Below are 25,630 nucleotides of genomic sequence, written 5' to 3' on the forward strand. Positions count from 1 at the left end.
TCTGTCACTTTGGCCATATATGTATGTTTGTATGTAAATTTTTTGCCACATTTTGTGGCATATGGGATCCTAGTTTCCTCACCAGGGAGAGAAGCCACGCCCCCTGTATTGGAAGGCAGAGTCCTAACCACTGGATAGCTAAGAAGTTCTTGGCCATAATTTTTAAGCACTAATTATGTTGCTGCTACCAAGTTGGCCCAGTAATATGCTGTCCAAAAGTTGCTCTTTTTGACAGCAGCAAATAATTAGTTGCAATTAAAAAGGGGTAGGAGGACCAGGGAAAGGAAATATTTAAGTGCTACATTAAATTACATAATATGAGCATTAAGTCACTCAAGAAAGGTGGTGAAAAGTGAAAGTCGCTCAGTCGTGTCTGACTCTTTGTGACCCCATGGACTGTAGCCCACCAAGCTCTTCTGTCCATGGAATTCTCGAGGCAAGAATACTGGAGTGGGTTGCCATTCCTTTCTCCAGGGGATCTTCCCTACCCAGGCACTGAACCTGGTCTCCTGCATTGAAGGCAGATTCTTTACCATCTGAGCCACGAGGGAAGCAAATACACACATATGCAACATCCCCAGGAACAGGTCTTTAGTAGGTTCCAAAAAAACACTAGCTTCCCTATGTAGAAAAGACAATTACTATGCATAATTCTAAAGGTTACCACATCAAATACATAGCTCTTCTTGTAAAACATCACAGTAATCTGAAAAAGAATCATTCATACTTTTCAAATAAACACAAAATAAACCAAATAATTCTGAATAAGTAGTAACAACTTTATTTTAACTCAACGTGCTGAAATGCAAAAAATATTTTCAGCAACAAGATACAAAAAGTATGTATCTCATCATTGACATCAGCTTGATTAAAAATGAGGCTGAAAAGTTCAATGTGTCTTTATACATTTGAATCTTGAAAATCAATTCCCCCCAGAACTAATTTTTAAATAATTTCAGCAGACTTTTATTTTCAAAAATGGGACTCAAGTTATATTTTCATTCTAAAAAACTGAAGGCAAAAATTAACTGGGTTACAGTATACAATGATAAACTCTAACAACAAAAAAAGATTTAAATATAAGAATTCTTTTTCAAACGTAAAGTCCACATACTGCAAACAGAAGACACGGTGTGGTGATTTCATTCTTAGTGAAGAGGAAATCTCGCATGGTAGGCACTCAATATTTGTTCAACTGCACCTAAAATTTACATCATTCCATTTTAACACTTAAACAAAGTAGAGCTCATAATCTGTATAAAAGAGGTTTGCAAAATACTCTTATGTGTGCTGAAAGTGCTGTCTTTATAATCTGAAAACACTAAAACCCACCCACCCACCTTGTTTTCCAAGAATACACTGAATATTTTCATTTTACCCATCAAAGAGCATGAACATCCAACTCAGAATAATTCATCTCTTCAAGCAGACTTGGCTTTGAGAAAAGCTTGCTGAGTTGGACTTAAACAAAACAACTTACTGAAGTCCCTAGTGTTCTATTTTAGTTAACACTAGGAAGCATACAAAGATTCTGCTTAGATTTTGAATTTATGCACGAAACTTAAATGGGTAAATAAATTAGTTAATTACATGTCTGGCAATTTAAGCTCTAACTTAAATTTAGTTTAAAAATAAAACATTAATGTTCATGACAAATTTTTAAGAGATCTTCATTATATTTTTAAACTCAATTTCAAAACTGATGTCCTAAAAAGGCACTGTTTTCACATTTCATCATGCAGTAAATTGGTCACATTTTTGAGAATTATAATTTCCTCAATTGTCCCCCCAAATAAAGCACATTTAAATGGAATACATTTCAACTAACCTAAACTTTCAACATTTGAGTCCTATTTTCAGAAATTCACTTTTGAACATACCACACACAAATCCAAGCAAATATACATAGACACACATACACACGCACACACACATGCCTAATGACCACATAATACATGCAAGGATCTCCAATTACTATTTCAAGACAATGACACATGAGTATTCAAGGAGGTAACAATGGCAGGCCATATGTGATGGCACCTTCATATTTGTGCTCCAAATACCGATACACACTAAAATTAAAAAATGAAAAAGGCACAAATATAGTGTTTCTGTATCTCAATCTAAAGAACAGTTCTCCAATGGTTACTTTTATAATATGTAACGTTAAGACCAGTAACTACTTTTCTAAGAAAGAGCTGTTTAGGTGACAAAAGGGAAACAGGAGCAGGCTTTAGTTCAAAAGGCAACACTGCTTGGAACAAAATCTGTGTCTACTGAAAACCATGTGTATAGTTGTTTTTTTTTTTTAAAGGCTATTAGAACACTCATTTCAGAATACATTAACAGTTTTACAATGCCTCAAGAACCCACAATACCAAAAATATACATAATAAATAAAAAAAATAAATCAACTACCATGTGATTCTGTTAATATAATTGGTAGGCATTAAATTATCTGAAAAGTGGACATTTCTACAAACGTGGATATCCTTACAGCACAGTGTTTGACATTTTTGGTACAAAATGTGTTACCAAACTAAAAAAAAAATCTTTATAATAAAACCCTTCAGATTTGCAATAAACACAAAAGTAAGGGTAAGCTGAAATGTACATTATAGATGTTACCACTGAAGTCACTATGGTTAGAAATGTAGATTCAAGCAGTGAATTAATTCACAATGCATCTGTGTGCATTTGATATAAATGGATACACCAGTATTTTTTTTTTTTTTTTTTAATATGTGACAACAAAATTCTAGGGCCTGAGAGAGGAATTTTTTTCTTCTAAGACCCTGGCAAAATCTCAAATCCTTAAAGTGTGTATGTATGTGTTTTTTTTTTTAAGCTGCACACTGTAAATTTAAAAGGCTCAATCTTATGGTTTAGCTAAGAAGTGAATTTCTGCTCCTTGTAATACTCTTACATAGTTTTCTACTCCCTATAATACTCTTACACAGGACAGAGTCCATTCATATCTAAGAATCCTTCTTCTATCCCAAGGTAGTCTTTCAATATTAAATTTAACTTAATACAACAAAGACTCAAACTACAAAAGAAGAAATGAAGATATCTGAAAATACCATCTTTTCAAACTTCAGTTTGATGTGGATAACAAATGGTTATTTGACAGTGTTTGTTCAATGTAAATACGAATCATTCTTGGCATATTAGGATTCAGTAAATACCTAATAGAAAACAAAAATAATATCTATTTTAAAACTTTAGCTTCATTTTTTTTCCATTTGCCCTAACTTCAAAAACTAAATAAACAAATTATACAAATTTTAATCTGGAGAATAGTTACATAGGTAAATATATAATATATGCATTCTTTTTTCCAGTGACACACTTTTTCCCCTTGTGGTCAAACACAAATCTTGCCTAAGAAGCATACTACCACTGTTAGAGGAAATCCGATGCAGGGCTTGACACTGATCACTCCTGCTTCGCCAATGACAATGCACTAGAACAGACCTCTGCTGTGAACAAACTGAAGATATGTATGTGTTTAAAGCTAAAATTCATTTATAATAAAGAACTGGCCTGTGAAAAGCAGTTTATAAACAGTTTATCCTGTTCACATTATGCATTATTTCAATTATCATCCACAATGTTGGTACAGTTACTGAGATAGACAGGAGAAACCTCGGGAGGAAAAAAGGTTTCAGAGTGTAGCCTGACATATTCTAAGGGTCCTCTCCTTTGGTCTTCACATAATAACAGTTCATTGTTTTTAGAAGGAGAGTAGACTGCCTAGGATTCATTTACTGTTCAGGTGCCTTCTCTAAAGTGTGATCAAACAGTAGTAAATTCAATAATGAATGTCTGAAAGTCAAACCAATGTAACTGTAATTGGGAATATCTTTCTTATCTATTATCACAAACATCCCAGTTGCCTCCATCTTTCTTAAAAAATTCTTTCAAAAGTTAAGACAATTAATAATACCACATCAATTCCCTCAAAAGAAAGAAAAAAAAAAAGTACCATTTAGCATATAAAAGTTACACATTAAAAGTGCATATATATCTTCTTAATTGGCCCAGTCATTAAATTTACATTTGGTCATCCTTACTTTTAACATATAGAATTCTTCATGTAAATGTAGGTCACTATAAATTAAAAAAAAATTAATTCAGCACTAAACATGCTTTCTTCTTATTGAAATCTTAACCTCAATCAGTTCTCAATCACTGTAAACTTGGATAAATTCACAAAGAAACACAAGTAAAGGTTTGTTATGCTTCTCTTAGTTTGCTGGACAATTAACATACAAACATCACAAATTTCACTAAAAATTTGGGCCAATTCATTGCATATTTGCCCCCTGAAAAGAAAAATAAATTAGAACTGAAGCAGTGTATTGCCATAACTTACCTTGAAGGTAAGCAGGTTCTCCTGTATTTATAGAACGTAGACTAGAAACATTACCAGTCATCTCCAACACAAGTGCTTTTTTAAAGGAAAACCTAGTTTTAAACTTTTAGTACAGGACAAACCCTACAAAACTCATCTGCCTTTCTCAAACTAATGGAAGATCTTTTTGAAACTTACTATCTTCAGTTATCAATATTACTGCATTATGGAGCTAGTGCAATCCTGCATAGCCTTGGTCACAATGACAAGGCACAATAAAAAAATTAAAGTATTATATGAACAAGAGAAGTCACTGAAGATAATTTAAGGCCTTGAAGTGAATTAGAGTATAATCAGTCTAATTTAAAGCTGAAGAATAAACCATAAATTATCCACCTGAAATGCAAGCAGTATGCTTTTTCAGCTTCTGTTCTGTGGACAAAACAACAGAAACAACTCTCGCTTATGGTTTGTGTATTAGAATCCTTCTGGACCTGGAGGAGTAAAAGTCAATTCCATTTTTCTACAGTTCATGGAAGGTTTCAAGACTGTTTTAGCCGTTTTCGTGGAATACCAAACTGTGGACACTGTGCAGATGCTAGTGCTCGGAAGGCTTCTGCTACCAAATGTGGGTGAGAATGAATCATGGACTTCCACCCAGATGTTTCCATTATGTCCGCTGCTTGGCTGAAAAATAAAAGTAAGAGATATTTACTAAGGAGTACTTTTCAAAATGCATTGTTACACTGTCATTTTTTTTTTTTTTTAATTTACAGATTTCAAAATTCTGTTCCCCTATGTATTCACACCACTTGAATTCATTAAAATATCATCTTTACCTTATTGGTATTTTCTGTTGTAACTGAAACTGTTCAATTTTTCTGCAAATTCTACTCTCCTGAAGTGTATGACACTTGTCTGCAGAGCTCTACTCCCACTGTTACCATTTCTACACTCACTCTTTCAAGAGCTCCTTTCTCCAGCTCTTACACACAGGCTTTCTCTAGAGTTCCAAGTTTTGCCCTCTATTCTTCTTTAGAATTCACTGTTCATCTTATCTCAGCCACTTTCACAATTTTAACTATCATACTCAACAATGATAAACAGTGATTTGCTAAGTCCTAGGCCTCCCACAAGGTCTGTCCCCAACCACCTGTTTTCTTTACTTGGACATGCCTTGAAAACCGTAAATTTCAGAATGAGGATAAGAACTCAACATGTCTCTCTTGAGCCCCAAATTCTTCCTCTCTCATTTCCAATAAGCTAATGCTTCCATCATCACCCAGTGATTCAAGTCAGAAACCTGGGAGTCACCCTAGATGCCATCCTTTCCAATCAACCATTAAAGCCCTATTTGAATTCCCAAAGGTATCCTGAATCCCTAGTTAAGGCCCACAACATCTCATGCTTGAATTATTATCAGTCTCCTAATTTGTCTTCTACTCTATCATGCTCTTCTCAAACCAGCTTCCATGCTACCTCAGTAATAAACACCTTAAAAAGGTCTTCTTCTGTTGTTCTCCAATGCCAGTACACAGGTTCTTTAGAAAGAGAAATCAGAAACAAAGTTTCCCAGTTCTTCCCCCTAGCTTTCTACCTCCCATTCCATGCTTTGGCACTGTGTAAAATATTAATAATAACAACAACAGCAATACTGAACTGTTTATTGTTAAAGGATGTACAACATGCTCTGAGTTAACACAGTTACTCAAGCAATAAATCTAGTTATCCTTGCTTGTCTCCTGTCTTCTCTCCTTTCTACCTACCTACCATCCAAATAATACCCAAATGTTATAGACTGTCCATTCAAAATATTATATCCTTTTATTTCTTTCTAGCCCCACTATCACTAATCAAGTCAAATTTTTACCTTCATCTCTTGCCTGGACTATCTTCAATACCTTTCTAACTGGCCTACCTATACGTAACCATGCTCCTTAATTACCACCAGCACCTCAACCTCCCCACGCTCAAGCATGTGGAGAGACTGCTAAAACAAACACCCGATCAAAATTCTACTCTAGGTTAAACTCTTTTACTGTATGACCATCCTCTTTGAATAATGTCTAAAAGCCCTAATGTTATTTAGATGGCCTTCCATGATCTGATCTTTGACTTTTTTCCCCAGCTTCTCATACTCCTCATCCCCATACTCTTCTTTCTTATCTTCAAACCGTTGCACGCCTGTATCTTTTTTTTTTTTTTTTCCTGGGACATACCTTTCCACCTCTTCCCTCTTCTTCACCGAGGTAACTTCTACTAATACTTCAGGTCTTTATACAACAATTCTTCAAAAGGACTTTCTCTGACACTTAGGTCAGGTCCTTTTGCTATGTGCTCAGATGGGTATGCTCTGCCTTACCTATTATTACACTTTATTTCAACTACTTTGTTTAGTTCCTATATATCTCCTGCTAAACCATAAACTCTAGGAAGGCATAAAAAACATATATTGTGTTCATAAATATCTGTCAAATGAATGATCTACTATTGCTTCAAGCATCTATACTTAGATTCAAGCGATGCTTTCTGTCTGCAATGCCTCTTATTTCCTCCTCAGTTCTGCTTATTTCTATTCAGATTTTAAGACAAAGCTCAGTCATCTTTACGTCTAAACCTCCAGCCTTAGTTGTGTCCTGAACATACCCTTCTTTATGACATTACTTACCATATTATAATGAAATATGCATGGATGTGTTTCTGTTATTAGATAAATTTCTTAAGAACAAGGATTTTCCCTCATACTTGTTTCTATATGCAGCACCTCAGCATAGTGCTTGACACAAAACTGATGCTAGGCATTTAGTTTAGTTTGCTGAACTAAACATTAGCTAATAACAATTAAAAAATTTGCCTGACATCAAATTACCAGTGTACTTTCACATTTATAATTTCAACTCGCTGTTTAGAATCACACAGATTGTTAATATGCCTGATATTTTCATTGATTTAATTCAACAAGTATCTATTGATGGTCTCTATGTACACCATAGTTTCTACATGGGATACAGAATAAGCTTATATTTTTTTGACATTGTAAAATATTTTAACAGACTAAAATCAGAGATTGAATGTGGCAAAGTATGAAGCATCACAAAATTATCATTCGATTTTTTTTTAATATACAGACTAGCTAGTAAAAGTATTCACTCATTTTTACCTTCAGAAAACAGAATTCACGAACTATTAAGAATTCAGTTAACCAACTTCAAATCTATCAAAACAGATGAAAGCAAGGGAATTGTAAGTCAAACATTCATTTTCCTGTCTTTGACACAATCTTTTTTTAATTTCTTACATCAATTTTTGATAATTTCCAAGAACAGAGTTTAATGGTACATAGGTAAAAACTAATCAAAAGCAGATGCAAATTCTTCAACCTACTGACTCTCCTTTTGATTCTGAGTAACTGCAAAGAGTAAAAAAGTCACTCGAAAAATGAGTGAAGAAGGGGGAATAAAAGGGAATAATAAATTCTCATGGTTATGTCATTCTGAAGATTCAGGCTTAGAAAGATGTCACGACTACCCTGCTCCTTACCAGTTTTACCAGGGGAAAGATCAAATTGCTACCATTTATGGAAGGCTAGGTAATTAACCTAATGCAGATGTGATGCAAGGTACCTGGCTGCCCTAAGAAGCAGTGGCACTCAAATGTCAAGACTTTCCAGGTAAACCTGGAGGGTACATTTCCTCATAGGATAAAATAAATATTTCCCACATTTTTAGAAATGCTTTCTGAAGCGGCAGGCACAGGGTCTCTAGTAGTCACTGAAATACCTGGACTGAGCCACATGCTAATGTGAACATATATGCTTAAGAAAAGACAGTGTCCATCCCAGTTCACATTACAAGCTGATCTACAAGGGAGCATAGCCTCAAGAATCCACTACATGGTTAAATTATTATTTTTTTAAACTGGCAGTTTGCTTCATGTCATTAATATCTGGATTCATACTTATTGTAGATGAACAAAAGGCTATGCAACAAACACTTAATTTCATGGATGCAGATCAACTTTAAGTCAGAAACTGATGTCATCTTACTTGCTGTTCCAGTTTTTCCCATCTTTACACCCAAGCTGTCGAAGTACACTGCACCTGCATTGAAGATTTAAACACACTTAAGAAAAAGTCAGGTGAAAAACTGTTGAAGGTGTCATGTCCACTGAAATACAAGCACAGCTTACCTATTAATAAAGTCTATGGCTTGTGCTTTCAATTGTTCTGCACTGTGCAAATCTGCAAGGACAAGGGTATCAGCAACATTTTCTACTGAGAGGTTACTACACAAAGCTTCTTCACACATGACCTTCAGCCGTTCCAGTGCATACTATCCAGAAAGGAAAACACAAAATTGAACATTTATTCAAAACTGCCAAGTTCTAAATACATGATATTTAAAGCATATTACATATCGAACTGAGGGTACTTTAAAAGTTTTTATTTTAAATATAAAGAAAGTATGAGTTACTGTATTCAAGATAAAGACTAATTTTTCTTAAGAAATTTCTATCTTAAGAAAATTTCTATCTAAGTTCAAGATAGAGGATGAACTGTCAACCCACTCCAGTATTCTTGACTGGAGAATCCCGTGGACAGAGCAACCTGGAGGGCTGAAGTCCAAAGGGATAGACTGAGTGACTGAGCACACGCGCAAGGTATAGTGTATTTTTAAAACAGAGTTTCTTTAAAATCCTCTTAGTACTCAAAAAACAAACAAACAAAAATACCTTTATTACTTAATACTCTTAATGAGTATATTTCTCTTTTCTAATATTTTAAACACCAGTCAGGACACAGCATATTGTCACTACTTAATCCTGAAGAAAAATGATAAAGCTTAATACTCATAACCATAACTTGTATTTGACATACATGTGAAGAGAACATACTTGGCAGCTTTATTGAGGTATAACTGGCATACAATAAAATGCACATATTTTAAGTTTATACAGCCACATAACCATCATTAAATCAAGAGTGAACATAGTCATTATCCCCCAAACTTCCTTCTACCTCTTTGTAATCCTTTCTTACCCCACCTCAGGCAAGACCTCTGATATGTTTTCTACTGCTAGAATTCACATTTTCTGAAGTCTTCTATAAAAGAAATCATACAATTTGCACTTGTGTTTATCTGGCTTCCAGAAATTATAATTATTTTAAGATTCATGCATGCTGTTGTCTGTGTATCAATAGTTCTACACTGTTTACTGCTCAGTGGTATCCCATTGATCTGTTGATGAACATTTGGGTGTTTCCAGTTTTTAGCCGTTACAAATAAAGCTGCTACAAACATTCATATGTCATTAAACAGGCATATGCTGTCTTTTCCCTTGAGTATAAACCTATAAATAAATGCACTGGATAATATGGTTAAGTGTAAAACTTTAAAAAAATTGCCAAACGGTCTTTCAAAGTGGTTGTATCATTTTACACTCTCATAAGCAGTATATGAGAGTCCACATCCTTGACCATACTTGGTATGCTTTTAATAATTTTAGCTGTTATAACAATCATAGATGTATCTCATGGTGGTTTTAACTTATACTACACTAATGAGGTTGAGCATCTTTTGATATACTGAATGGACATTATTTTAAGAAGTGTCTATTCAAATATTTTTAGTTTTAGAAATAACTGTGTTTACTTATAATTGTTTTGAGAGTTCTTTATGTAGTCTGAATATGAAAGACCTTTATCATATATATTCTGGATAAAAGTTGTTCATCAGTTATGCTTTGCAAATATGTTCTTCCAGTCTGTGGCTAGTCTTTTTATTCACCTGTGTCTTCTGAAGAAGTTTTAAATTTCATTGAAGCCCAAGTTATCATTTTTCCTTTTATATATTTTTGGTGTCATAGCCAAGAAGTCTCTGCCTAATGTAAGACTTTAAAGACATTCTCCTGTATTTTCTTTTAGAAGTTTAAGATTTTTTTAGGTTTATAATCTACTCTGTGTTACTTTTTGAACATGATGTGAAGTACACATACAGAATTCGTTTTTTCCAAGAGTTCAACCACAGTTCATCTTTTTGGGTACAGACTACCAATTCCTACAGCACCATGTACTGAAAAGACTATCGTTTCTCCAATCAACTATCCTTGCACTTTCATCAAAAATTATAGAGTCGTACATGTGACAGTCTATTTCTGTACTGTCTATTCTGTTTCAATGAGTTGTCTATCTTGTCACCAATACAACAGTGTCTTAAATACTAAAGCTTTATGAGTTCTCCATTTTATTAATAGTGTTTTTCAAAGTTATCTGATTATTCTAGGTCCCTGCACTTGCATATAAAATTTTAAAACAGCTTGTCAATTTGTACCCCTCATCCCTGCAAAGGCAGGTTAGGATTTTGATACTGACTTGCTGCTTCTCCTAATCAAAAGAGAAGTGCATTGTCCATTAACAAGACTTTCTCTCCATTTACTGAAGTGTACCTGATTTTCTATTATCAGTATATTGTAATATTCAGCATACAGGTCTTGAACATCTTTTGTCAGACTCATGTCTACGTGTTTTGTATTTTTCATTCCATTATAATGGCATTTATACATTTAAATTCTGAGACAGTTACAGATTTGAATAAGCTATAAGAAATAAGAAAGCTATAAGCTATAAGAAATAAGATTCCATATACACTTGTCCCAGTTTCTCCCTATGGTAACATTTTTCAAAATGAGTATGATTATCATTATAAATACATATTCATGCAAACACATACAGACATATACATGGACAGAAGCAGCATGGATATTAGTACTTTTGGAGAAAGCTCCCAATGAGCTTTAGCATTTTCAGGATTGAGAACTACTGACTTTGAAATCTCCTGCCACTTTTACACTGTTTCCCTATCTTCAAGAATTTAGCACTGTGAAAGAACATTACAAAATAAGATGTTTTTTTTCTCTATATCCTTGTATTAAAAAATAAATCTATGAATACAGGATTAAATTAGAAAAAATACACAATATTTTCTTCCTTTTTTATAGATGAACATCATGCAATGTATCTTAAGACTATCTCAAAATTGCAATAAATTATCTGCACTACTGCATGTGTTCTCATAAAACAGAGTAAAGATACACTCAAAACTACTGTGTCTGAGTTAACATTCCATTTGCTCCATATACTCTAAATCAGCTCAAGATATTTTTATGTCTTACTGATTTAAAATTTTTTCATTTCCATATTATCCCACTGTGTTATTTCATAATACTCTCAAGAGGCATCCTCAAATAGTATAAATTAATTCAATACTTCAAGTTATTGAGGGTTCTCATTTGATGATAGCTTTCTAGATATGTCAAGCTTGAGGACATTTTTCAGCTCTTTAAGACCTAATTACTTACTTTGTCTGCAGCTGCCAACAAGTTGTCAGCCATTTTGTCAAGGTTTGGCGCTTTCCCTGTGTAAATGAATCTCATCATTTCTTTAAAAACCTCAGGGTCTACATCATTTATTTCCACTCGATTCTGGTATTGAAAACACAAAAAATGTTGTATTTCAAAAAAGCACATAGATAATGAACCAGAGCAAAACTGACAATAGTTTAAAAGCCCAAAATCTGCACTTAAGCAATGTACAACTCAAATATTCATTAAAGTATATTTTAAAACTTAAGCAGGCAGGTCTAAGAAGAAGTATACCAAGTCAAGCACTACCATGTAGAAATAGAAACCCCAGTTTCTCAGTTAAAAAGTCAAATACAAATAAAAACAAATGTGTAAGGTCAAACTAAATATATCTTTATTCAGTTTCTGACCTCTATCTTAGAGGAAGATGGCTATTAACTTTTTTTGTTCCTCTAGTTCTTTAGGGAGGAGAAAGCTGAGCCACGTAAATAAACTTAGGAAGGAGTTGCCCAGTTGGCGCACATGTAATACAACCAGCAAAAATCAATCTCTGGTCTTTAGTCTGATTACATTTCAAAATAGCAGATAAAAGAGAAATATCTGGGAAAACCAAATGGGTAGTATTACAGTTCAAGTAGACTAATAATAACATAATTTATGTCCTTTATTAAATATAATACACTTATTCTTATTATAGTGGTAAAAAGAATGTAGGAATTGTTTCTGTTCTAGAAAACAAATTCCAAAATCAACTCAAAAGTCTGGAAATAAGGAATATACACCTTAACCGGAGAACTCTCAAATAGGTATGGATCAGAACAGTCCTTTCAGATAGCTATCCTTTTTTAATAACAAATACTCACTTATTTTGCTATTGTGACACGCCACAATAGCAATAGCTGTTATTTGGAATGTTAGCCCACATTAAGCTAAATCTATTTTTCTACTATAGAACCCATTTCACCCCATCCTCTTATTTCTTTCTAAAATCCTAACAATAAGAACATGTACTGTTACTTGTAAAATATACATTCCAAAATTCTACATGTATATAAATTAGATGTGAGCCCTTTAAACAAGGTTTACCTTTTTACTTTCTTCCATTTCATGTTCAAACATGGCATTAAAAACTGGGGATCGAGCTGTAACAAGATTAAGCATCATTATTTAATGCAAAAATTTATGAAAGAAATGTAATATGTTACTCAAAAGTACAAAGTACCTGCAAGAACAGATTTATGAGCTTTAAATTCTTGTCCTCTCACAAAAAAACTGCAATCTGTAAATCTTGTGTTTTCCCAGAGATTACCTAAATCTTCTGCTAGTCGGCATTCAGGTACCTTTAACATATTTGTATTAGTATGTCCTGATATATTTACTGAATCTTGGACCACACTCACCTAATAAAAAAAAGAACAGCAAGAAAAAATACTTTCATAAATTAATATCAGTAGTAAGCTACTAAGTTTCAACCTAAACTTATCATTAAAATCACGCAGAAAATTCAATGTACTCCGTATCAAAAATGCTAACATTTGGGAACTGAATTTAAAGTCACAAATTAAAAGAGAGAAATGATACAGAAAAAAAAAATTGAAACGAATTAGATCATTTTAAGTGACATTTTACGTAAATAAATGGCTTACTGATTCCTGAGAATGCTCAGTTATTACAGTAATCACAAAAACTATTTCTCAACAACAAAAAAAGGTCATAATATAATTCCAAATTCAAATAGGAGAAAATACTTTTCTGAGGAGAAAGAAATTTAATTTTTTATTTCCTCACATTACAGAACTATCAATATTTAAAGTTTATTGAACATATAATAAACACAGCATAACACTTATGACATTTTAGAATATTTTAAAATGTTGTTTAAAACTACAGACTATAATATGCAATTTGGGCAGCATTTTAAGTATTGTCCCTACATGTTTCAATGCTAATAACACTGATTTAAATATCTAGTAATATTGATTTAAATTTTAAAGTATAAGGATTCTCATAAAACAATGTAATTATTAATGTTCATGGAAATCTTTCATTAAAAAAACAGAACAATATAACTTAGTTCGATTCAAAGACCTTTAATTTATCTATGAAATAATCAATAAATAAACGTTGGTATGATTAAAACCAACAGTGGAAACAAGTGTCAGACTTTATTTTTTTGGGCTCCAAAATTACTGCAGATGGTGACTGCAGCCATGAAATTAAAAGACGCTTACTCCTTGGAAGGAAAGTTATGACCAACCTAGATAGCATATTAAAAAGCAGAGACATTAGTTTGCCAACAAAGGTCCATCTAGTCAAGGCTATGGTTTTTCCAGTAGTCACGTATGGATGTGAGAGTTGGATGGTGAAGAAAGCTGAGCGCCGAAGAACTGATGCTTTTGAACTGTGGTGTTGGACAAGACTCTTGAGAGTCCCTTGGACTTCAAGGAGATCCAACCAGTCCATTCTGAAGGAGATCAGTCCTGGGTGTTCATTGGAAGGACTGATGCTAAAGCTGAAACTCCAATACTTTGGCCACCTCATGTGAAGAGTTGACTCACTGGAAAAGACCCTAATGCTGGGAGGGGTTGGGGGCAGGAGGAGAAGGGGATGACAGAGGATGAGATGGCTGGATGGCATCACCAACTCGATGGACATGAGTTTGAGTGAACTCCGGGAGCTGGTGATGTACAGGGAGGCCTGGCGTGCTGCGATTCATGGGGTCGCAAAGAGTCGGATACGACTGAGTGACTGAACTGAACTGATGATTAAAACTTTGCTTTTACATGGAGCCCAACATAATATGGATTAAATTATTTCTCATTAAAGATGACTATATTTTAAATGAAATCTTAAAACACCACTAAGTTTGGCACAAACTTTAAGAAAAGGAATACACTATTAATATTACTAGAAATTTCATATTATATTTAATAAGTGGAAGAAAATACTACCTCAACTGGCAAGGCAAATGTTTCAGAGTAAATGAACCATCTTTTACAAAAAATGCTGTTTTAAGCTGCTAAATTTTGTGGTTGTTTGTTATGCAGCAATAGATGACTGTTAATTTAAAGCTGTATTTCATAAGGTTTTCTTTAATTAATAGTATTGGTATGCATATGGACAAATAAACTGTAGAAATTGTACACTAGAAATGGATAAAATGGACCAAATTACTAACATGCTAAGAAAGTATAATAATAGTCTAATATAAAATGCTTGAGAATATTAAGTCTCATTAGTCCTTACTCACCTAGATGTAATAACATCTATTTCATACGAATGAACAAACACTATTTTCTGAGGATATTCTCATTAACCATTTTGTTTTCCTGATTTTACTAATCTTTTTGAAAACATGTCATAAAAATCATCTAATCCAATCACCTTATTTTATTAAAAAATTTGAAAAAGTGAGATCCAGAGAAGATAACTAAAGCATCCTAAATCCACTGCTAGTCAGTATCAGAGGAAGACTAGACCTACATTCCCAGATTCCCTTTTTTAGCATTCTTTGCAAATGGCAACCCACTCCAGTGTTGTTGCCTGGAGAATCCCAGGGACGGCGGAGCCTGGTGGGCTGCTATCTATGGGGTCGCACAGAGTTGGACACGACTGAAGTGACTTAGCAGCAGCAGCACTATATAGTCGGAGAAGGCAATGGCACCCCACTCCAGTACTCTTGCCTAGAAAATCCCATGGATGGAGGAGCCTGGTAGGCTGCAGTCCATGGGGTTGCTAAGAGTCGGACATGACTGAGCGACTTCACTTTCACGCGTTGGAGAAGGAAATGGCAACCCACTCCAGTGTTCTTGCCTGGAGAATCCCAGGGGCAGCGGAGCCGAGTCAGACTCGACTGAAGCGACTTAGCAGCAGCAGCAGTATTAATACTTTAATGCAGTTATGGCTCTGAAGGGATTTATTGCAACAATCTTGCAAGAAGTTTTTTCAAGTACAGGAGCTAAGACATTATGCATACAAATAAGTCCTCCAATAAAAATTCTTCTATTAACTTTTAACTATTCAAATTGTTTCTAAAATTTTACAAATTACAAAACGGGAAAAATCTTCAGTAATTCTTACCTGATTGCTGTTATATCATACATTATAACTTAATGATACTTAAATAAAAAATACTGGTATCACTATTCAGGGTTTAGTCAAGGGTCACAAAGACACTATTCACTTGTTCATATCAGCACTGCTCTTGTGACTTCTAGTGAGCAAAAGCTGGAGTGAATTGAACAGTTCAATTACTTGCATAAAGTACGTAGGATGTAGTGGAGTCATAAGAATGTGATCATATTTAAATTTAGGAAAAGATTTCTTAAGTTCTATTTATTGTTTAATAATCCTAACTCAAAACAATATATTTAATGTGTAAGTTTCACAAAAATCAGGTGATAGAAGGAAAAAAGATTAAAAAAAGATATTTCATACATATTGATGTTATATTTGACTATATATAATAATTCATAAGAAATATTATTGGCATACACATCTACATATAATTATCATAGCAGCCACAAATTTTAAGTAAGACAGAATTAACGTTTCATACACTCTGAAGAGTATTCAAGGGACTACAGAGCACAAATTAATGATCTAATTTAAACTGTTATGCAATGAGTGGTGATGATTATTTTTTCTAATACCTATAATAAAGAAATTGGTAAAATTTTAGCTTTTTCTAGTACATATTCAAATATAGGTAATGAACATTCTTATGAATGGAACTTAAGAGTAAAAAAAAATTCAGAAGAAAGGCTGAGATTCTTTTCTGAAGTGGTTGTTCTTTCAAAATAAAATGACAAATGCACAATAATCAAAACTGACAAATGCTGCAAAGTAATACCTCAAACCCCTCTGACAGCTCTTTTTCAAATCTGCTTTTGGCTCAACTCTGAGGATATAATTCAGACTAAAGATGAGCATGTGCAGGCTCTAATCAGCTATGACTGTCCTAGAAATCTGGGTCTCCTCTAGTGTGGAATTAAGGTGACTACTGGTTCCTATTTTTAAAATTCTCGATTCTCTAAACAAATTGTAAAGACTAGCTAGGAATTTACAAAGGTGCGTAGTACTACAAATCTTAATGCTCTAATCAACTATTGAACCATCCCTCACACTGGCTCTAAAATGAGAAACTTCTAAGTAGTCCAATTTCATATCATTTTCCTGAATAGTGGGTCTTAAACTTTCTGGCTTTCAAATATAGGTATCCTTTTTTAGAAACTGGGTGATAGAAATATGGTTGTCAATTTTCCATTCTGTCATTTTTAGAGAATAAAACACAACTCCCATCCATTACCAAAAGTATATTAAAACAGAAAGGATAACTTAGTAACAGAAAAATAGGAGGAAAGAAAATTCTAAATGAATTTTTTTAATTTTATGAAAAATTCATTACCTATATTATCTATCTGTATATAGAGTCTTCTGTTTACCACAGACTAGCATGGATCTACAGATTGAGACTATTTAAAATCTGTTGGATTCCAAAAGATAAATTAATCTAACCAATTTTCTATTTTTCCTACTTATTCTTCAATTCCTGTTTTCTGCATCACTTTGGAAAAGCAGCAGCAGAAAGAACTGTTTACACTGACAGAAACTTCTAGCTCTGGCTACTTGATTCACAGGACTTGCAAGATTACTTATGTCTTGCACAAAAGGGTAGCACCAAACTGCCTTACCTGTCTACAGCACCACTTGCAGGGGAGGGGGAGGAGGCAGTTCTTTAGGTAGGGCAGTGCAATGCTTCCTCCTCTTCTGCAAGCAGTGCTGGAGATGCTGTAGAAGGAAGGGCATCAATGAGAGGTATGGAAGAAACGGTGGAGGGCATGAGGAAAGTTTGTTCAAAGCCCACCTATGTTATATACAGTGCCCAAGGTATCAATGTCTCTATCAGTAAAGGTATGTATTATAGTATCTAACACTAAATGTGATCAACTTAAAATGTATGTCACTGGTGGATTCTATTTTTAGGAGATGACTAGCATGTAAAATTTAGCATGTAGATAAAAAATATACTTCAAAAACATGTATCAAAATAAATCTTAGTTTCAGCCTTCATTCTGAATTTTTTAGTTGTCTAGGTTCCAATAAAATATACTTAGGGAAGCATACTTTAGTAAACAATATTTCAATTCTAAAAACAGAAACAGTTTCTTAAAATTCACAAAAAGACTTTTAGCTGCAGTAGGTAGATTTTTTTTTCCTTAATTGGATTACATAGCCTTTAATGTCCTTTAAATTCTATGATTATGTGATTAAAATAAATTAATATGTTGAAATTTAGGATAACTACTAAAATTCTGAAAATATTCTATATTAAGAATGCTTAAATAACACACCCTATAATTATTTAAATACTACTTAGAATATCTCTCTATTGGCAACAAATGCTTTAGTGTGTATTTTTATCAAATTATTTAATGATAAGCTCTGCTCAAGACACTTGTGCTATGTGCATTATCAACCAAATAATAGTATTCATAACAAATTCATCTTATAGTTCATTTAACTTGTCTAAGTGAAAATAAGATGCATTCCATTTGCACTATGTAGTCTCTGGGGCCATATTTCAATTATTCTTCTGACACAGCATAATGACATATAATTAATTTGTAATCCTGCCAAGAAATTTTACACATTTTCTATAAGAAGCGTCAAGCTAATTCAGTAGCAGTTAAGTAAGTTATTGTGCTTTTAAGACATTCATCTGTCTAAAATAACCTACTGAAATATATTTAATGTTGAGGTTACCCAATCATTTCAACAATTCATATAGATAAAGCTATGTAATAACAATGACAGAAGCTAGTTCAAGCCTCAAATTAAGACAAATCATAAGTGTAAATTATTGGAAGGGGCAATGCTAGCAACTTTCAAAAGATGGCATTTCATGCATATGATTATATCATATATTTGACAACAAAAGTGTAGCTTAAAAATTTTGAGATGCCATTATTTATAATGCTAACATCTGTTTGAATAAGTGAACAAAAAGCTTCCCAATCTTTTCTCAGGCACTTTCACTACCATGCAAGTATGGATTCAAACTGATAAGCCACTATATTTAATATCATCAATCTGAATATGACAAAAAATGCTGGCCATTTAGAATTATTCAGAATGAAGAAGATATTTAGAAATTTTCATATAAAGTCATACACATCCAGAGTCTTTGTATGAGGAAGTATGTGATAGTATAACTGTATAAACAATTTATAGCTAACGATAGGACTTTTTTCAGGCTGGCTACTATACTGATTTCTAAGAACTTGTTAGCTTTTACTTTTAGAATATTTATATAAAACCTTGCCAATTATACCAGTTAGTTAATTTAAAAAGTGCAATCAATATTGTTCTAGTGCATGTTTTTGCTTTACTACTAAATATAACCAAACACTGAGTTCCTTGAATAAAAAAATGTACCCACCTCACAAAATAATGTAAGCTTGTCATCTGGTAAAAGACCATTAGCTTCATCAAGCAAAAAATCTCTTCGAATGAATTTTTTAAAACCCCAGTCCTTCCCTTGTACAAATCGATATGCTCTTTGGCTTTCTGGTGGAAAACACAATATAAGTTTAAATAAAACAAGTATTCAAGAAACATTCTGCTAATAATAACAATTAAATGAATGTGCAAAAACAGGACTTGACCAATACATCCATCATAGAAATTACACATATGTGTTTTCATAAGTAAAAAAGAGTCACACTAGATAGAACCAGATCATTTCACAGTACTACCACGAATTCTGGCTATTATCAATGAGCTCACTTCCAGATTCCTAGATATCTAAGTAGAAGAAAAGCCAGATCAAATCTCAAGGAGAAGTAAGAGATCTTTCAAACAATCTAAGCCATTTAATAATAAAGTAGGATCAAAACACATTGGCAAAGGCATAGTATTCATTATCTAATATCAGAACAAGATTAGAAATATTAATTTCTTGCTTCTTCCTTTAAAAAAAGGATGCTCTAAATCACCAGGGCCTTCCTGGTGATAATTCCTGGTGATATGAGCTTTCCTGGGATAACCATCCCACTGATATAAGTTTTATGGAACTAGAGAAAAATCCATTAACTGGAGAAAAAAGCTAAAAAAAAGTCCCCTATCATTGCTTAGGTCTTTAAACATAATCCCATTACCTCTAAAAACAATTTTCATCAAGGTCCACAAGATGGTTTTAGTGTGATGGGTAAAATATTTAATAAATGCCTAAGTAAATGTTTCTTATGCCTTATATAAACAGGTTAATAACTATATATTATGAAATAAACAAGGTCCTTTCTATATTCACTATTGCTATACAAATTGAAGGTAGAAAACCAGTAATACATCTAATTGAGATACTCCATTTTATGGACTAAATGTATACCATTAAAAGTTTTATGTTGAAACCCTACCCATAGTGTAATGGTATTAAGAGGCCAATGACTGGGATTAGATGAGACTGTGAGGGTAGAGATGCTCATGAATGGGACTAGTGCTCTTATAAGAGACTCCACAAGCTCCGTAGTCCTTTCCACCATGTGAAGACACAATGCAACGTGGGCAGGTCTGTAAGTAGAGTCTTCACTAGAATCTGACCATGCTAGAACTCTGACCTTAGATTCTCGGCCTCTAGATTTGTAAGAAGTAAATGTCTGTTGCTTATAGGCCACCCAGTCTTATGCTACTTTCTTACAGCAGCCTGAACTAAGACATTATCTTATCTTACATGTCAGAATTATGAAAATTCATGTGAAACTATGTATTACTTCAGCAAGGAGATACAGTATTTAAAATGTGTTTTGGAGAGTTTTTTTGTAATGATGTTACTTGATTTTGTTAATCCCTTCTAGAAATCACTTAAAATTTAATGCACAATATATTTTCCTACTATACACACTGTACATTTTCTATAATGATCTTTTACTATGAAGTGCCAGGCTACATTTTCAGCTGGCTATAATTCAGAGGCTTGAACTGAATTTAACAGGTTCTAAGACTAAGAAAAACCGTTTCCTTTCAGTCACTGTTTAGTCCACTGCTCAAAAAAATTACAGTGAAAAAATATCAGGGCATTGAAACACCATTCACATTGTTCTTTAGATTTTATTATCTGGCAAAAATGGCAAGGAAGAAAAAGAAATGCTTTCTGAACGCTTATTATATATGCCAGGCACTGAACCAGGTACCTTGTCCTAACAGCAGCTATTTTTACAAGTGAAAAATGAATGTCATTTTAGGACATGAAAAATTTAAATATGATTTAAAACTAATTTTACACGTCTTATGAAGACTTAGTAAAACAACTGTAATTTTACCCTGGCATTTAATATTATCAGCCAAAATGAAATGTTTTTGGTTAAGCAGATTTTAGGAAAAAAAATCCTAAGTTTTTCTAGGGAAAAGTGCAAAAGTCACAGTACATGTACACAGTTACATAAAGACGTCTTCCAGTCAGTTTGGAAATCACTTACCCATTGCTTTTGTTTCTTCCCTTTTAGCATTCAGAAGGGAAAATTTGAATTTTGCTCGAACTTCACTTTTTGGACAGCTGACTAAAAGCAAATATAACGACAAGTAGTCTTTACTTTCATCATCTAATCCCTTTGGATTTACTCTCAGGCACCTAAAATAAAACAATAGGCTCACATGGAGGAAGATAATAGTTTAAACATTCAAGAGAGACGCAATACTGAAATCATCTGTTAAATAATCTAAATAATACAACAGATTTCCTGTCAATATTCTCACAGTTCTTTATAATTCTCTATACTACTAGGAACTTATTATAAATCAAATGTAAAATCTGACAAATATCCATTTAGAAACTAACAATGAATCGATAAAGTGCTAATGATTACATCAAAAACAAATATCTGAAAAAACCAAAAATCTTACCATTTCATTTTGTCACTGGGGCTAGATGAGAATGTTGAACTTTTTAACACTTCACCCATTTCTTCTCGACAAAAACTGAAGTTATTAATGGTCCACATGTAGGAAAATTTTACTACTTTAACCTGGAACATTCAGAAAACAACTTTTACAATGATGACTTTTACATTCTTGACTTGTCACATGTTGAACATCCTATGACTCATCTCCTAACACTTCTAATAACAATGCTGAAGTGCTTCATAATATTCTCAAAATAGTATACAATATCTAGCATAAAGTAAGGCATTTTTTAATAGCATGTACCTGTGTATAACACCAGCTTTCTGCTATAGGACCGATAGACATATCTCCAGAGAGAGGTGGGGTGGGTTCCCGAGACATTGCCACTTTATTGCAGTCTTCTAAGATGTATGCAATATCCCACACAGGTGAGTACTTTACTACAAAGAAAAGAAGTTTCATTTAATAATCACTAAGTTTAACTGAATCAAGATGGAAGAAGTATTTAAATAGTCATAAAACAATTACTTTCTCAAATTATATTATGAGGAAATGTGATTTCATTTAAATTAATGAAAAATAATTTTTTAAGAAATAAATCATAAGCCTTTATGCCATGTAATACTTGAATCTAAATGAAGTTAATACTTACAGAAGCTATTTTACAAAGGCATACTTAAATAATCACAAATCAAAAATAAAATACTGTAACAGCAAGATCATAAACATAAAAATCACATGGAAACTTACTGACAGCAATGAATATCTGATTCACTTTCCTTCACCTTTCTATTGACATATATGTGAAAATCAAAAGGGTTAGAAAGTTAGAACAGCCCTGGAAACTACAAATATCACTTACTCATCTGTCAGAGCCCAAAGCTTTGATCAACTATAAACAAACAATGTGACCTAACAGGCAATGCTGAAGAATTATATTTCAGAGAACTCTACCTCTATCTCAGACACACAGGTTCTCTGATAAGACTCTGTCCACATCGGTGTTTCCTACCAGATAACATCTACTGTATCATAAAATTTCTTCCCAATTAGCTGTTCTTGAACTATATCCATTTGGACACACAATCATCATAACCTGGCCAGGACATTAGTAACTAGATGATGCTTTCCAATTTGGAGAAGTCTATACAAGAAAGAAGCAAAATCCAAAAGATATACATAATTATTGTACTTTCAGGGGTATGTATGGTTTCAAGATTACATTCTAGTACAAAGATTCAAGTCTGGAGAACTCTTTTTCATTTAAGAATAATTAATGAGCGAAGAAAACCATATGAGTCCTATAAGAAGAAACTACTAAAGGAAAAAAGGGGAGGATTTCATTCAAAATACAGAATATTTGCTCTGAGTAAGTATTATGCTCCATTAAAGGAATAAGAATCAAGATGGCCCCATTCTTCTTCTCATTGTTAAATACATATAGGAAACAGGATTAATTATTACAGAGTTCTAAGGAGAAAGGGGCTGTAGCAAAAAGATTGTACACTATGTCAGGTTTTTATTCCTTTATGATTAAATTATTTCCCCTTTCAATAATGGTGTCTATACTAATATACTGACCCAAATGTTATTTATGTAGGTTCCTCACATACGGAAGAGTTCCTATCGTATCACATACTTGGAGCACAATGCAATAAACTAGGGAACCAGCAAAGTAGCCAGACAAGAAAGTCAGGATGATAACACTCAGAATGTTCTATGAGGAGCACTTGTAAGTCACAACGACCATTAAAGGAGACGTGAAGAAGAGTGAAGGTGAAGATGCTCCTTAATGAAGCAAGAAGAGAGGAGATAAATGGTTGGAGGTAGTAAGAGTGTCTCAAAGAAAAGTGAATACACAATTTAAGAGTATTGTACACTGTCACTTTAACAATTATTCACTTCTACATAAAAATTAGGTACTTCTCTTATTGAAGTACCTCCAGTTGTCTTCAATTACTTTTATAAACTACAATTGGTTATTTACGTTTGAAAACAGAACAGCAGACTGACAGTCACAACAGGGAGCTGAGATCACTAATAAGAGTACTGTTGTTTTAAAGATGTTGGTTCCCCTTCCACATTTAAACAGTTTTATTGTGGTATAATTTACATATCACAAAATCCACTCATTTTGAATGTACAGATCAATGATTTTTAGTGAGTTTAGTTATATAGCTGTGCATTTATATAGTTTGAGTACTTTCAGTATCCCCAAAAGTCCTTCCCACCCCCAAATTTAGGGAACCACTAATGTGCTCCCCATAGTTATATGTTATCTAGAAATTCCATGTAAACAGAATTGTACAATATGTAGTTTTATGTCTGGCTTCTGCTTTTTTCCCTGAATATGTATCATGGTTTCCCATTTCTTTGCATATCTCATAATACTTGGCTTAAAGCTGGACTGTAGCAACTCTGCATTATGATTTATTTTTCTATGCATGGCTGTTTTCTTCTTAGTAACTTGCTAGGACTTCACTGCAATATCTATCTTTACCATATTGTGCAGTTGCTGCTGATACCTGTTTGGCTTTTCATTCTTTTTTTTTTTGACCTGGTTTGTCCCCTTTCTTTCAAACCAAGTTTGCTACTTTCAGTTGCCAAAGCCATGGTCTTCCCACCCCCTCCTGGCCCCAGATCAAGTCCACCTCATCCGGCAGCAAAGCTCTGATTTTCCTGGCTAGCCCCATTCTAGTAAAACTACCACTGTCGTCTACTGGGCTGAAGGTAGAAACAGGAGCAGAAATATGAGTTGGATATTTCTAAGAAAACTCATAGTTAATAAATGTACCAAAAGGGCAATGATTATTGACTTACCCATGTGAAAAGAGCCCGATCCTAGTCAATACTTTTGCCAGTGATTCTGAAGCAAGCTAATAAGCCACCATGACCAATCTTGAAATCAACAAACCAACAAAAGTATTTGCAATGTATAGAGCACAAAAAGGGGGTAATTTCCCTAATATTTAATGATTTCCTAAAAATTAGAAAGAAAAAAGAATACAAATTAATTCACAGAAAAAGAACTTCACTCATAATTATAGTAGTATAAATTAAACTAAATTAAGAAGCCATGTTTTAACCCAGCATTATCGTAATAATCCAAAAAAAAAAAAAAATGGTTAGAGTTTAAGGATAGGCACTCTCATACATTTCTTGTGGGAATATATGTAACATTTTAATAACCTCCTTTCTCATTTTTTAATGGTAAAATTTCTGGAAAAAAGGAAAGGAAATGATACTACTAATAAGCTACTAATTTTAAAAGTATAAAAATGCCTATGTGTTATTTGATGTCCATGAGAACCAATTAGATGGTTGTCAACCAAGAATTATTTCAAAAAAAATTCAGGAAAAGATGAAGAAGCAATTTGCAGGAAAATAGCTAAAAGCAGGGTGGGAGGGAGAGTTGAATTTATAATTTGTAATTCATTTGTAATCAGTAGAGTATAAAAAAAAAACCCATACCATTTTTCACTACAGTATAGTCAAAGATTCTTTTAAACTATTAATTCATACAGCCAGGAAAACTACAGGGAAGCATATAAATGTTACTGGCAAATCTTTTCTAGGACAATTTTATAGCTAATATCAAGGGAATTTTTTTTGGTCAGATTCATCCTAGAAATTTATCTTGAGACAAGTATTAACAACTATGGGAAAAGATAAGAATATGCCTTTAAGGACCTCACTTTAACTAGCATACATAGGCATAGCTCAAGATATTAAGGATTCAGTTCCATACCACCACAATAAAGCACTTATCACAAAGCAAGTCACATGAAATTAGTCTCTTCTATAACTATGGAGACTAAATTAGCCACTATTAGAGAATAAAGTAGTTTATTAGGATTATTTTTAAAAACCCTCAAGAGAGTCATTTTCAACAACTGTGTAGTATTCCTATGTGTGTTAGCTATCAAGCTTCCAGACTAATGGAATTAGTTGTTGAACTTGGAAGTACTACAAAGATGAATAACATGCAGTCCTTGTTTTGGAGAAGACTATAAT

The 25,630-nt window shown here is 33.4% G+C and overlaps 1 protein-coding gene across 7 annotated transcripts in view; it reads right to left on the reverse strand.

Annotated features, from left to right (window-relative positions):
• Positions 1-758: 758 nt before the first annotated feature.
• SPOPL (speckle type BTB/POZ protein like) overlaps positions 759-25,630 on the reverse strand; it is a 52,914-nt gene continuing 28,042 nt past the window's right edge. Inside the window, exons 2-13 of one of the 7 annotated variants that reach the window (XM_070768386.1) lie at positions 24,437-24,596; positions 21,920-22,056; positions 21,617-21,738; positions 21,193-21,344; positions 19,158-19,285; positions 12,939-13,116; positions 12,803-12,858; positions 11,714-11,836; positions 8,546-8,688; positions 8,403-8,456; positions 7,518-7,571; positions 4,908-5,044 (exon numbers count right to left, since the gene is read on the reverse strand). In XM_070768386.1, coding sequence (XP_070624487.1) covers positions 7,556-7,571; positions 8,403-8,456; positions 8,546-8,688; positions 11,714-11,836; positions 12,803-12,858; positions 12,939-13,116; positions 19,158-19,285; positions 21,193-21,344; positions 21,617-21,738; positions 21,920-22,056; positions 24,437-24,440 — 1,113 coding nt within the window. In that variant the 5' untranslated portion in view covers positions 24,441-24,596 and the 3' untranslated portion in view covers positions 4,908-5,044; positions 7,518-7,555. Of the gene's footprint in view, positions 5,045-7,517; positions 7,572-8,402; positions 8,457-8,545; positions 8,689-11,713; positions 11,837-12,802; positions 12,859-12,938; positions 13,117-17,409; positions 17,507-19,157; positions 19,286-21,192; positions 21,345-21,616; positions 21,739-21,919; positions 22,057-24,436; positions 24,597-25,630 lie in introns of those variants that run through there. The other 6 variants (XM_070768382.1, XM_019973330.2, XM_019973335.2 and 3 more) reach the window with 6 other exon arrangements.

This window comes from Bos indicus, chromosome 2 (assembly GCF_029378745.1).
Source record: "Bos indicus isolate NIAB-ARS_2022 breed Sahiwal x Tharparkar chromosome 2, NIAB-ARS_B.indTharparkar_mat_pri_1.0, whole genome shotgun sequence".
NCBI lineage: Eukaryota > Metazoa > Chordata > Mammalia > Artiodactyla > Bovidae > Bos > Bos indicus.